The sequence below is a fragment of the Excalfactoria chinensis genome, chromosome 17 (genome assembly GCF_039878825.1).
Source record: "Excalfactoria chinensis isolate bCotChi1 chromosome 17, bCotChi1.hap2, whole genome shotgun sequence".
NCBI lineage: Eukaryota > Metazoa > Chordata > Aves > Galliformes > Phasianidae > Excalfactoria > Excalfactoria chinensis.
Window position 1 is genome coordinate 9,529,491 of NC_092841.1, and position 14,258 is coordinate 9,543,748.

Consider the following 14,258-nt stretch of genomic DNA (forward strand, 5'->3'; position numbering starts at 1 on the left):
CCTTCATCCCCCCGCCCGGGGCCCGGAAATCTCCTCTGTAAGAAGCATCTCCTGCACCGCCCAGGGTGGAGAGCTGCCCCACAGCCCCCCCACAGCCCCCCCATCTTCCACGTTCCAATGACATAAAGCTGAAATAAAGATCCACTTCAACACCTTGGGCTGAATTTGTCAAATCCATGTTCCCAGAAGAGGCCGATTCCCCCCATCCCAGCCAGGTAAAGCACAGTGGCAGTGACACCCCCCGCCCCCCCCAGCATCTTTCCACGGCTCCTGGGAAGCACCCGGTGACATCCCCACCACCCGGTGACATCCCCACCACCTGCTCCTGCCCAGCAAGTTCACAGCCGAGGGGGCTTTGCTTTGCTGTCCCCAAGCAAGAAATCAGCGTGGGTAGAACTGAGCCCTGTCCATAAGCAGCTCCCAGGGGCACAGCCCCCATCAGCCCCTGCACAGCACCTGCTGCTCAGCTCAGGACACTGGGAGGAACGTTTCCTGCAGCCATTCAGCCCCATCTCACTGGATGCCCACCAGCTCTGTGATGGGCGGCGCGTGGACCATCAGCTCCTCGTAGTTCCGCAGGAAGAGCTGGAGCCGGGAGCCATAGGTGTCCTCGTTGTAGGGCAGCTGCTTCTCCTTCAGGTACTGCGACACGATGGGTTTGATCTGTGGAGACAAAGGGACTTGGCGTTTGCAAGCTGGGCCAGAGCACGGCCCTGCCCAGAGGAACCAGCCATCCCTGTGGGGTGCGGGAGGACAGATCAGCTGCAGCAGCTTTGCTGTGAAAATTAAGAGGAAGGTGATACCCAATTGCAGCAACACAGCGAGTTACCCCAGCACCTGCCTTTGTAGAATTAGGATGGATTCCTTAACAGGGCTTTAAATGAGGGTTGGCCCCACTTGCTCCCACTTGTGTCTGTATTCATCCCCATGTGATGGGGACAGGAGGGCCAAGAGGCAGCTTCTACCCACCGCAGTGTGACATGAACTGCCCCATTGCAGCCTCCTCACAATAGCTTTATTCTCATCTATAAATGAGGTTGAAAATAAGGTGTTATGGGATGGAGATCCCAGCCTTTGGATCTCCTCCAGCCAAGGGGCAGCATCCCAAATTTTCAATGCATCCCTTGGGGCAACAAGGATGGGTACAACCAAAACTACTGAAGCCTGGCATGGACCCCAGGTGAACTCATAGCACTTAGCACGGTACTTGAAATGCATCCCAGTGGATAGGCAGGAGGATCCCATCATGCTGTGGCTGGGACTGACTCACCTTGAGGCACATGTTGTCGGACAGGCTGGGGAAGAGGTGGTGCTCCACGTGGCAGCTGATGAGCGAGTGACCAAAGCACCAGTCAAGCAGTGCATTGCGGGGCAGGTTGAGCACACCGAGACTCATCTGCTGAATGCGCTTGGGCTTCCGATCAGCCGCAAACATGGGGAGGCCGATGTGCTGCAGGAGAAGCACGCTGGGTCACTCCCCCCTCCTATCCTTGAGCGCACAACACACACAGACCTGCCACGCTCAGGCCCTGTGCCCCAGCAGAACCCCAAGCTGTTGTGCCAGACTCCTCCCTCCAGCCCAGGAGCTACATCTCCATTTGCATCTCCAAGTGCGAACACACCAACACCCCAGCCCCACAGGCCACAAGGAGACATCACCCAGCCCTTCCTGCTCCCCCAACCCTGCTTTTCCCTTCCCCCCCCTCCCCAGTGTTCCCATTACATCAGCACAGTGGAGATTACAGCCAAAATTGCTCAACTTGAGCTGATGGCAGCCTGCAAGGTCAGGCTCAATGCCCGGCACCACTGGGACCTCTTAGAGCTTCATTCCCACCTGGAATATGTTGACATGGATGTAGGGGTGGGCCAGGAGAGAGCGGGTGAGCAGCATGCAGAGCAGGGCAGACCACGGCGACTGGAAGCCCGAGACGTGGCGCAGCAGGCAGAAATGGCAGCACAGCCCCAGCAACATGAGGCAGACTGTGCGGAGAGCAGCCCTCAGCTCCACGTTCCGCAGCAAGTCTGTGCCAGGAAGAAAGAAGAACTGGGATGTGGTGGTGGCCCACCCGCTCTTCATCTCCCTTTCTCCCAAACTCAGTGACGTGGCTTAGCAGGCGTGGTGGGGATGGAGCAGGGTTGGACTTCATGATCTCAGTGGTCTTTTCCAACCTCATGACTCTATGATTATGATAATGCTGATTTGGGGGGCTGGAGGTGACCCCACGGCAGGACCCTGTCCCAGCATTAGGGCAGCTGCTGGGACACTCAGGCTATAAGATTTGGATGCATACTCACCTCTGGTGCCCAGTCACTGCCTCCACTTTCAGCAGTGCCCAGTGGGCAGTGCTCCAATAGCCTGTCAATAGCTCCCAGGTTTTTCTCCCTCAGTTATTTCTTGGCACTATTATTTCTTCCAAGTCACTGCTTTGTCTGCTTGTTGTGCCCCATCCCACCACCACACACCTCTGCAATGCTCCCACTGATCCCCCCGCCCAGACCTTGCTACAGCCAAATAACCAGTTAAAGGAAAACAAATCTGGGGCACTTTAAGCTCCTGAGGGCTTTTGTCAGAACTACCAGTGCTTGATCAAGGGAAATTCTGAAGCATTTCTGAGCATCAGCAAAAAGGAGAGGAGTGAGTGAGCTGAGCATGCCCAGCATCCCAGCCCAAGGCACACACCTAGTGCAACCAGCGGGGTTATGATGGGCACGGCGAGCGGCATGATGAACATATAGATGTAGCGGTTCAGGAAAGGCAGCTTCCAGGTGCTGGAGTCCCCCAGGCCAATGACATTGGTGTAGCCATGGTGGAGCTTCACATGGTTGTAGCTGGCCTGCTCGGCCGTGAATGCTGAGAAGAACTGGGTGAGAAAGAGAGGCTGAGAGATAATGGCCTTCAGCTGCACCGGGGGGAGGTTCAGGCTGGGAACTAAGAGAAGTTTCTTCTTCAAGCAGAAATCATCCCCACCACTCACTCTGCTATGGGTTATATTTCCAGTGCTCAGTGATGAGGTGCTTGGGGGGGGGGGGGCAACAAATCACACTCACCTCAATGAAGAAGACAGCCCATATTTTGCCCCAGGACTTGGACTTGGTCAGGGCATTGTGGCTGGCGAGGTGGCTGCCCTTCACAGCCAGGGTGTGATATCCCACGCCGAGGATGAGGACACCCACCAGGAAAGGGATGGTGTGGGCTGAACGCAAGCACAGAAATCCTGTGGAAAAAGCCCGGGGCAGGAGCTCAGTCATCACTCCAACTCACAGCCAGGGCTGAGAGGTGTTGCCACACTAAAACACATTAGGGCCTGCTGCCCTAAACTTGTTTTTCAGACGTAATTACAGGTATCCAAACTGCCTGAGCCAGCCAGCATCCCTGCACAGCACCCTTTGTGGCTGAGCTTCCAGCTGCAATGGCAGCAGACATCGCTAGGGAGGCACCCAGCTGTCCCCATCCCAGCAAGGGAACCTGCACACCCTGACTGCCCGGCTTCAGGTGCAAACCAGAGGGAACCCCAGGATGTGTGCAAGAGAGAACAACCAGCTGTGAAAACCATGGGGCTCCATACATTGGACAGACTTGGTGGCAGCTTCATGCCTACATAGATGTACAGACTCCTCTAGGACAGGATATTTCTGGGGACAAATACAGTTCTGCAATGATTTCAGCAGCCCCAGGTGTTCAAAAGCAGAATCAGCCCAGTGAGTCCAGCCCAGCAGCCCCTGCACCCACCGTTGCTCAGGGATCCCCACCCAAACCCCAGAGGTTTCCCTTCCCAGCTGCTGGGCACACACAGCTCTGTGCACCACCCGGTCCTCCCCACCCCAGTTCCATTCGGTCACACAGTGCAAGTTTCCATCATGGTCAGGGTGCCCCAGCAAAGGGCAAAGGGTTTATTGCAGTTTTGTTACAGCTTGACAGGCTTCCAATAGGCTTCCAACACAAAGTCCTTTGCTCTCAGCAAAATTTCACCCATGTGAAAGCAGCAAGAAGGCAGCAGGACCCCAAGGAGGTTGGCTCTTACCTGCTGGCAGTGCTAGCAGACTGCAGCTGAGGATGCAGATGTCCACGCCGTGCCTCTCCCACCAGCTGCTGCTCCTCACCACCTTCTGCACCCTCTCCGAGAGCTCGGCCATCAGTGCTTCCCCATTCCTCACCCGCTGCAAGGCCCTGCACGCGCCTTCTCCCCCTCCAGAGGTCAGATCTCCATCATCCAGCTCCGGCCGCAGCTCCTCATCCTTTCCTGTCACCCCCGTCCTGCTGACATCGGGAGCCGGCTCGTCTTGGTACGGGGTGTCCCGTGATCCCTCCGAGCCGGTGACGCCGCAGGGATGTTGTCCGCCCCTCCTGGCCGCCCCGCCGTTCTCCAGAGGCATCTCCCGGCCGAGCTCTGCCGGCGCACGGCGGTGACACCCAGCGCAGAGCCCAAAGCCCCCGCTGCCCCGGCGGTGGTCTCGTCCCTCCCGCGTCCCTCAGTCCCCAGCGCTGCCGCCGGGCTCCGCCGCTGCGGCTGAAGGACGGGGAGAGGGCAAGGAGGGGAAAAACAGCGATAACGATCGTATGACCCCAAAGCCGTGGAGGGTGGGGAGGCGCAGCGCCGGCACCGCACGCAGCTCTTCCCGACGCCGCGGAGGTGCGGGAGGGAGGAGCGGGGCCGGCGGGGGAGGAGGCTGAATGCAGATGAGCAACCGCAGGAATCCGCCCGTCGCCCATTTCGGGAAGGGCCGGGGGCAGGAAAAAGGTGAGAAAGTGACGGAGAGGCGCGAGGAGATGCTGAGGGGAAAGGAGCCCAAAGCCGGACACTGCCTCCTGTTTTGACTGACTCTGGGCTCAGCCGAGTCCTGCAGTGATCCACAGGGGTCACTGCATTGCAACGCACCACGTTCTGAGCCCCGGAGGATTCGTGTCACACCCTGAAATAATTCAGAAGATAAAATAGAATCATATTTGCTGCAAAAGGGCAGAACTGAGAGCACATTGCGGTGCTGCTGTAAGAGAAAACCAAGCAGCTCTGCAGTGCGCTCTCTGCTCACTTTGTGAAAGAGTTTCCAGAGCCTCTAAAAAAAACCTCAGCATCCAGAGCCCCATCAAGCTGCAGTCGGCATGTTCAGCATTTCACTTTGGTACAGAGCTCCTTTCAACACCGTCTCATTAGCAGGGGAAACCCAGGGCTGAGCAGAACCCTCACGTGGTGCAGGTTGCACTAATGTGGCATTGGACACAGTGAGCATTGGGAAGCTTTCTGGGCACATTCTGACCAACACCCTCATCACTGGAGGAACAGGGGAGGAGTTTATCTCACTCAGTGTCACCACCAGAGGACAGTGGCAGCACAGCGAGAAGCTGCTCTGAGTGCTGGAGGGCCAAAGGTGAGCTGCGGCACAGCTAACCTTGCACAACTGCAGGATGGGGCAGGACAGCTCCTGTGGCAATGGTGGCAGAGGAGGTGCAGATCACCGTCAGGTCCAGAAGCAAGGAGAGGCAGCAGGTGAGGCTGAACTACTTGTTGCAAGGATTTGGTGGGCACCAACAAGTTAGTGAATGACCTCAGGTACACACGGGGCTCCCCAGCTCAGGAGGAAGATGAGCAGCTCTCCTGAATGGCACAGCTCCCTTTGCTGCCCTCCCTTCCCAGGAGCCAGGATTGTGTCTGACCTCAACAGAGGAGAATTTCCAGTTAAGAACTTGGAGTTTGCAGCCCTAACTCTGCTTCCTCGCTGCCCTGTAAAGATCTATTTTCAAAATGAACTTTTAAACCCTGCTTTACATCTTGTTTTCTCTACGTACACCCAAGCCACACAGCCTCATTGACCCCAACAAGATTTTAGGGACGAAAGCAAAAGATAACATGTCCCCATTCCCACCATGGAAACAAACACCTCCAATTTTGCAGGGAGAAAAACCAACACAAAACACAGCAAAGACTCACAAATCCTCCAGCACGCAGCAGGATGCAGAGATCAGCGTAATCCCCGGCTGTGGAGCAACGAGCTGCCAGCTGCCATCGACCTCAGCCAGCACATCACCAGCACAGGGCCCCACAGGCACATTGGGCAGAGCCTTCTACAGCCAAATGGGGCACTCAGAGCCCCGAAGCAGTGAGTTGGTAGCAAAATCTGCAGCATTTGCATCTAAGGGATGAAAGTCTTCATCTCTGTTCTACTTACACCATCAGCTCAGCTTTCCCTGCAGTCCTTCCCGTTTTTAACACCTGGCTTTGGGTGGGGTTTCCTCCCTGATTTGAAGCTGAACACGTGGGCAATCAGCCTAATGAGGAATTAATTACCATGATCCCCTTCCCAACAGGTAGAGGCTACGCACCATCATTTCCTGGGGGGCTACTCCTGGTTCTCAAGGAGCAGAGCTTCGGGGGTTGACCATCTCACTTCCCGCTGAACCCCAGCCCAGGACAGGGAGCTCCACCTGCGGGTACTGCCCGGCTTCACCTCAGGGCCTCCAGAATCACTCCATGCCCTCCAGCTCTGAACAGGGCTGCTGGGGGAGCAGAGCTGTGAACGTCCTCTGGGCACCCCCAAATCTTCCACCCACAGGGTGAAGAAATGTCCTTGATGCCGCTTGAGAAGTCTCTGTGCAGGCACCAGAGGGAGTCACAGCTCCACTGTACGTCTGCACGAGCGGTCAGTTAGCCAAAATACTGATGCAGGCGGCCCCAAAAAGGAGAGTGAGGCTGCCACAGCGGGGACAAAGTGGGGTGAAATCATGAGGTGGGTGTGAACCAATCGGATACTGCACCAATCTGGCGGAAATCACCCAAACCCATCATCCCTTCCCAGCCCAAACATCTCCCAAGGACTCAATGTACATTTACCACCTGCCCCTGTGGCCACCGTTACCAAAACGCCACGATGCCTTACCTGGACTATCCTGATGCCATTCCAGACCATGTTTTCCGTTTTATATATCAGCTGTGAATAAAGCAGCTGTCATCCACCCCTGCTCCATGCTGGCTTAATTTCAAAAGCCTGGCTGGAGGTGTCAACTAATCACAGACTTCCTCCACTTAGCAGCTCAGGGCGCAGGTGATCATTAGTTTGGGTGCCTCTGCTGTTGCCCCGACCGAAACTGCTTGCCCCCACCCCTCGGTCCCCAGTGTCATCGCATGGCAAGGTGTTACCCAACACAGGGCTCGGGGCAGGATCCGTCCCGCTCCGTGAGGCTGTGCTGCCCAGCTCACAGCTGTGCTCTTACAAAGGGGGAACCCTGGGCCTGCCACCCCAGCTCCATTTGGTTGCAGAGATTTGGGGCGAATCAGGTGATCACTCGTTTGACTCAAACACCTTCTGCCGGCACCAGACCAGAGAGACATCGGTGCTGCTGAGCCCCAAAACTAAGCCCAGTTTTCATGCAAACATGGCACTACCTGGCGCTGACCCTCCCAGTCCCCATGCTAACGGGATGGCCACACACTGCCATGGGCAGTACACGGCACACAGCTGCCCACATGACACTTTTCCCACTCTGTGCTTGCAGAGGCTGCCAGCTGGGTGTAGGAACAAGGGACATGTCCAGCCTGCTGGAACAGAGGGACGTGGGCAGGGCGGACCCTGCAGGACAGAGCTCCAAGTGTTGGATGGATGCACCCAACTCTGATGTATTCTTGAGTCTGGGACAGCACAGCCAGAACCGGCATCGTGGGCAGCCTGCTGCCACCCTACAAGGTCATTTCTCAAGAGCACAACAGACCGGAGGGGACACAGCGTAGGACGGCCTGACACTGACTGCCTCTGTCCCCAGCAGTACCTGGATGTGTCTGGCTGCGCTGCTGTGTTTGCTGTGTCTCAATAACACAGAGATAAGCCAAGGCCTGACGGGAACCTCTGCTTTGACTCCATTTCCGTGCTCTGGATTTGATCATGAGACGCTGCACAGGACTCTCATTGAAACCAGAAATAACTGCAACATGAAAAGCTCCCCACTCAGTACATGAACACCCCAGACTCTCCAAGAGCATCCCACACATGCAGCTATCAGCCAGACAAGGAGCTGCTTGGTGTCGTCTCTGTACCTGGGATGGGCACTGGTGCTCAGCCGTGGATCGGTGCCACCCTCAGGTGCACACAGCTCCTGGTGCCATAGCCAGGAGCCACCCGGGCAGAGGGGAAGTGAGGGCAGGCACAGCCATGATGTAATCTTGCCCCGGAGGCCGTCCCTGGAAGGGAGCGAGCTGCCCAGCCGGGGTGGAAAGCCAAGGCGCTGTGTCATTCCTTCAGGCTGGAAATTTGGGGAGGAGCCAAAGGGCTGCCAGGATCACACCAGGCTCCGAGAATGTGTCCCAGTCTCAGCAGGTGTTGTGTGCCAGCACCTCAATTCCATCTTTTGGCCACGGAGGGAAGGCAATGGTCAAGTCAATAGGGTGGGGGAGAGGGGCTGCTGTCAGCTCCCTGCTCTGCCTGCTGACAGCCCTGGGGATGCACACAGCCAACGCGATACAAGACTTGTCCATCTCAGGCAAGGGAGAACCAGGCTGAGCTGCCCCAGCCCACCTCTCCACGGAACAGTCCAGATTCTGGGGCAGGGGCAGCCCACCAGAGCTGGCTGTGTTTAATGCGGGTGCTCAGATGCACTTTGCCAGCCATAGGGATAACTCACGCACCGGCTGGCAGGGATTTCATCAGCACAGCCAGACCCATACAACCAGTTAGCTTGGAAAAACAGGGACAGTTCTAATGACAGCTTTGGAGCAGAGGTGCTCCGGGTCCCAGCGCTCTGCAGGAACATCTGGCAGAGCCTGTAGGAAGCTGTGGGGCAGCCTCTGCTGCAGGCCCAGCCCCGTGCAGGGCGAAGGAGACATCCCCAGCTCCCATGTTTTGCAGCTCCAAGGAACACAGGAACAACACAAAACTGCTACATTTTTGCAACTAGAGTTGCAAAGCCGCCCATTCTTCCCAGCCCCAGTTCTTCAGCTTCCCCCCTAGAGCCGCTGAAGGCAAATGTAAGTTGCTGCGTTCTAATCCCAGCCTGAGGAACTGGGAGCCACCCTGACCCGTGCTGCATTGTCCCTGGATTATAGCACTGGCTTCATCCAGAGCCGGCCGGGATCGGGGTCAGCTGCAGCTGCCATGCTCAGGCACTTGGCTGCGGGAGGGCCAAGTGGGGCAAAGCAAAAGAGGGAGGAGGCCCAGGAAAAGAAATAGGGCTCAGAATAGAAACCAGGTTAGGGATACACTGTGGGTGGCGGGAGCAGGTATTGCTGGCTGCCATGGGAGCCCTGGGGACTGCAACCTCCTCACCATCCTCAACAGTGTGGCCAACACGATGCCATGGGAGCCTGGCAATGCAGCAGGCTCGAATGGTCTTCATCCTTGGACTCTGAGAGTCTTCCATCTGGAGGGCACAGGGGGAAAGGGGCTGCAGGAACCTGGATGCAAAAGGGATGAAAGCTCAGCCCTGAACCAAGCCCAAGTGCTGGGGCAGCTGGATGGTGGAGAGGGAGAACTGAATAGCAGGGAAAAAACCATCAGATATTTTTCATCCTTTCTTTCCGAGTGGGAGAAAGAACAATCAACAATGAGCCAAGCGACGCAGATAAGCCCGACCTCCCACAGCGGGACGGCAGGGCGAGCGTCACCGGGCTGGCACTGCCCTGCAGCACTGCAGGCTCACATGGTGACACCGGCACGGGGAGCCCGCGGGTGGCCAATGCCACCCCACACACTGCACAGGAACTGACCCATGGCCACGGCCCTGCTGGGCTGCAGCCAGCTGGAGCTGGGCACGGGTATGGCGCGGAGCTGATAGGGGCTTTACCGATAAAGGCTGCAGGCAGTTCTGGGAATGGCTGTGCTGCCCGCCCCCAGCCCTATTCCTGAGCAGGATGTTGCCCTACGGCACAGCGTAGGTGATGTCCTTGGGAAGCAGGGTGAGCTGCTGGGAGGGCAGTGACTAAAGGGTGTTTCCTGTTGGAAAAAAGGGGTGAAGCTGAACTGTGTGGAGGTGATGGCAAGTCCCCTTAGAGTACGTAGGGCTCAGGCTGCTCAGGGAGCTGTGGCTTTCCTGAGTCATGGACCACCCTGGGGAAGCCAAGTGTCACCCAGGATCTGTCTGTCAACTTCAAATCGTGAGAGAACTGCTTCCATAACACCCAGAAGGATAAATGCCGCAATTAAGTCTAATACCATCACCTGTTTCTCCCAGACCAGACTGTCTGTGCCCCCTCTTCATTCCATACTGCTCCATTCCCAATAATTCAGGGGAAGGACAGAGTGCATTCATTCAGCCCTCAGATCCAGGACCCACTCACTCCCCAGCAGCCCAAAGACTCCCAGGAGGCACCCTCAGCACCCACGTCACACACAGGCAAAACCAGTCTGTGTTGGGGACACATCCCAGTTGTGGCACTGGTCCTGGCCGGGACAAGGCAGACTGAGCCCATCGTGCTCCTGCCCAGGGAGCCAAGTGAAGCCGTGGGCTGGGTGAGTAATGCCCTGGGCTGGCTGCCTCAAATACTTGGGGCTGATCTATCGCCTGCATGCCGGGAGGTGATGACCGCTGGCCAAGGTGTGGATGCCTTCCTGGAACTGTGAGCGGGGCTCAGGGCCACATCCCAGCATTGTGCTCACGCTTCTGTGCCATCACTCATCCCCTTGCTCAAAGCTGAGCCTCCAGCCCCCAGGAGTGGCTCTAGGGAACATGGACATTGCCACATCTCCCACCAATGCCACTCTTTGCTCTCCCCATCCATCTATCCTGGCTCTGGGTGTGACCGAGCCCCAGGGGCAGCTCAGCCCTCGCAGGCTCTGCCCCAGAGCAGGAGCACAGCTGTGGTCACAAGCACGGCGGCGCTGCGGCCGGTATCCTGCCTACACTGTGTAACCTCTTACATCAGAGGGCACCCGGCCAGCTCCTGCCTCCTGCCTGCAGCACAGCAGCTCCCAAGGCCCAGCACTCACAGTCCTACACCCCGAGGATCCTCCAGGCCCAAGGGGTGCACATGGGACACTTAATCCCCACTGGGACAGGAGAAAGGCGTCCTCCCCCTCAGGGAACACACACAGCATCCAGCCCTGGTGTCTTCTGAAAGCACAAAAGAGAAAGAAAGGATGTCTTAATTCAGTATTTAATGTCTTTTCTATTTTTAATTTAAGAAACTTTGGTATGAGGACAACAAGCTGGCATTTTCCTCAGGCACGGAAACCCTGGGCCCCTTCCTGCTTTCCAGACCCACACAGATGGGTTATGGGGTGCTGGGGCAGCAGGGCAAAGACATTCTGCACTGGGTAGGACACAGTGCCAAGAACAGCACACATCCCCTTGCTTCCCCTTCCCAGCCATGAACTACATGGAAAACCCCTGTGGAGGTCTTTTCCCAGAGGTGCAGTGGGCAGCCAGCTCACAGCATGCTCGGGGGCTGTGCAGGATGCATGGAGCAAACACTCAGGGTCCATGCATGTGTTAGCAAGCGTGGCTGAGCTCAGGGCATTACAGCTGGGCACCCACTGATGTTCCCCGCGCCTTCTGATCGTCCCTCGTGGGATGCAAAGCACTGCACGGTTTGTGCCCTGATCCCTTATGTAAGAATGGTGGGGATCAGCCCTGGTTTGTAGGTCAGAAAATGGAGGTGCAGGGCAGGTAAGGGATTGGGCTGGGTCAACCGGTGAGTCAGTGCCAAAGGAGGGACCGGCACGGCGGAGGCTTTATTAGCAGCTGAGGGGTGGAGCGAGGCTCCCAGGCAGGCGAAGGCACGGCCGAGGTGCAGCATTGGCCCATCAGGGTCTCGCCCTCTGGCCTCGTGTCTCCACATCCTCAAATCCCCAACCACTGGCCATGCAGCCCCGCTGCTCCCAGTGCCACCCCTAAGGGCACTGGAGCTGCCCGCGCCCGCAGCCCCGCACCTCGACACGCAGCAGTGCCAGGACGCCAGGGATGGAGCAAGGTCAGTGAAACAGGTTTCTCCTCCTCTGTCCCTCGAGCATGGCGCTTTCATTCGCCCTTCCCTGCTCAGGTTGGGAGCTATGCACTTGTTGACAGCGGCTCTCGTTAGCTCTGTTATTGAGCTGGGATGGGGCTGGACGTAGCGGCTCAGTGAGCGGTTGCCTCATGCGTGTCCCCATCTGGGTGTTTTTGCTGCGGCTCTTCCTCCAGATCTGTAAAGATTCTTTGTGCTTGGAGACCCTGCTGTGGGGAGGTGGGTTCTGGAGGACCAGCCTCCGTGCCGTGGGCTGCAATAAGGCTGTGGGGCTGCCTGAGCACCTGGTGCCAATGTTGGGGACTGAGAGTAGGACCACTGCAAGGCAGCAAGTTCAGGCTGCAGCCACACACAACCAGTGCTCTCAGCCCTGCACTGGCCATGAGGAGAGGTGCTGGGATGCAGACACTGCTCTGCACCAAAGCTGTGCCCCCACTTCCCCAGGAAGCTCCATGCTGTCCCCCAGGCTGGGAGCAGCACAGCTGGGGAGCTCACTCAGAGGGAGAACCCACGTTAGCATTTACAAATGGTGTGAAGCAGACCTAGAAAATAATCATTGTGTTCATGCTTACAGGTGCAACCCCAGCACCTGCAGGGCCAAACCCAACCCCAGCAAGAGGGGTAGCATTTGGGGCCACATCCAGCCCTGTGATCTGATGGGAACAAAGCCACGTGCAGAGGGTGCTCTGTGTTGACCCTCCATGGCGCTGCCTCCATCCCGGCCGTCCCTTCCCATCTGTACATCATGTTACTCAGCTGTCTGGCCAGGAAGTGAATTCCCAGCAGGACAGGCAGGAAATTGTTAAGCAAATGGTGTGCAATGGTGCACGCTGTCCTGGCAGGTCGCTGACCCCAGCGCCGCCCTCTGCCTGGCTCTGCCATCGGTCACCGGCTCCCAGTGCACAGCATGACACAGGGCTGGGGACTGAGTGCTGCTGCTGCCCTGCCCCCAGGGGTCACCTCCAGCTATGGGACCCACTTGGTATCAGCTATGGGACCTACTTGGTATCAGCTATGGGACCCACTTGGTGTCCCACAGCCTCTCCTGGCTTCCACTGTAGTACCCAGCAGTTAGGGATGCAGCATCTTCTGCACCATCGGGGTAGAGAAACACATGCCCAAACAGAGGCTTGTTTTTGCAGATTTAGCACAGAGAACATCACAGGGAAGTCTGCTGTTTAGGGCTTAGGGCATAAAGGGATGTGGATTCACGGTTCCCTGCTGGGTCTGGTCACCCCAGCTGCTGTGGCTGGTGTTTGCTTGCGGGCAGCCTGGGGCCAGGACAACCAGCCTGCTGCCTGGGTTTCTGTTTTGGGAGGTTATAAAAGGGTGTTCTCCAGGGTGTGCCAGCCCTGGCCTCCACCCTGCTTTCACAAGCACCCACTCTAAAAGGAGCTTGTTGATCTTGGTCGCAGAGGAGATGCAATTAATAGCGGTGAGATTTACCTGCTAGGGGACGGGGGACAGTCACATCCCCACATCCCAGGGATGAGCAAAGTTCAGCTCCATCCCCAGCCCTGTGGGATGCAGCAACCCAGGGTGAGCCACCTGCCACAGGACCGGGGACACCAGCCGATATGGGGACACGGAGCATCCCGCCCTGCAGCGCTGTGGGAAACGGCACGGTGGGAAACTGAGGAGCCAAACAGCACAGCAGAGCTCAGAGAGCGTCCGTGTCGCTTCTGGGGTTTGGTTCACCTGCAGTTGTGGAGGTGACCACGCTGGTCTCTGGGCACGGCAAACATGGGGGCTTCCTGGGACCTGTCTGTCCCGCGGCACATCGCTCTTCAGCTCAGCCTTCACAGCTGCTCTCCGGAGGAGAAGCAAGTCGGGAGGGCGAATCGTTGTGTTCCTACAGCCCGACCCAGCAGCCACTCCGCGTCCCCGCAGCGCGGCCGGACCCAGCAGAGGGAGCTGTGACACCGGGAGCTGAGCGCCGATGGGTCGGGGCGCTCGGACACGGACCTGCTGCACACAGCCGTGGTGCCCGCAGGTCCTGCCCCCAGTCCTGGGAAGTTCTGGATGAAATTCCAGGCTCAGATCCTGTCCTGCAAGGACAGGACGGACACGCTGCCCGCGTGGGACAGCCATCCGACCGGTGTGCGGTAAGGCAGTGTCAGCAGAAGGCAACAACCCGACAAAACAGCATCTTCGTTTCAGATCATCACACTTCCCACAGCACAGATCATCCTCACGGACAGGCTGAGCTCCACTGGCAGAAAGCAGGGCTGGAAAGTCTCCAGCTGAACAGCCCCAAACCAGCGTAACCAGAACTCCCTTCCAAACCACGGCATCAAACAATGGACTGAAGTAACCGAGGACAAGGAGACAGAG

General features: G+C 57.5%; 1 protein-coding gene across 1 annotated transcript; it reads right to left on the reverse strand.

Annotated features, from left to right (window-relative positions):
• Window positions 1–156: 156 nt before the first annotated feature.
• On the reverse strand, window positions 157–4,798 carry FADS6 (fatty acid desaturase 6). Its single transcript, XM_072351904.1, has 6 exons — window positions 4,023–4,798; window positions 3,049–3,215; window positions 2,681–2,861; window positions 1,835–2,022; window positions 1,271–1,450; window positions 157–663 (listed from the first exon to the last, which is right to left on the reverse strand). The coding sequence occupies exons 1-6, from the start codon at window positions 4,372–4,374 to the stop codon at window positions 514–516; spliced, it is 1,218 nt and encodes a 405-aa protein (XP_072208005.1). The 5' UTR covers window positions 4,375–4,798; the 3' UTR covers window positions 157–513.
• Window positions 4,799–14,258: the final 9,460 nt, after the last annotated feature.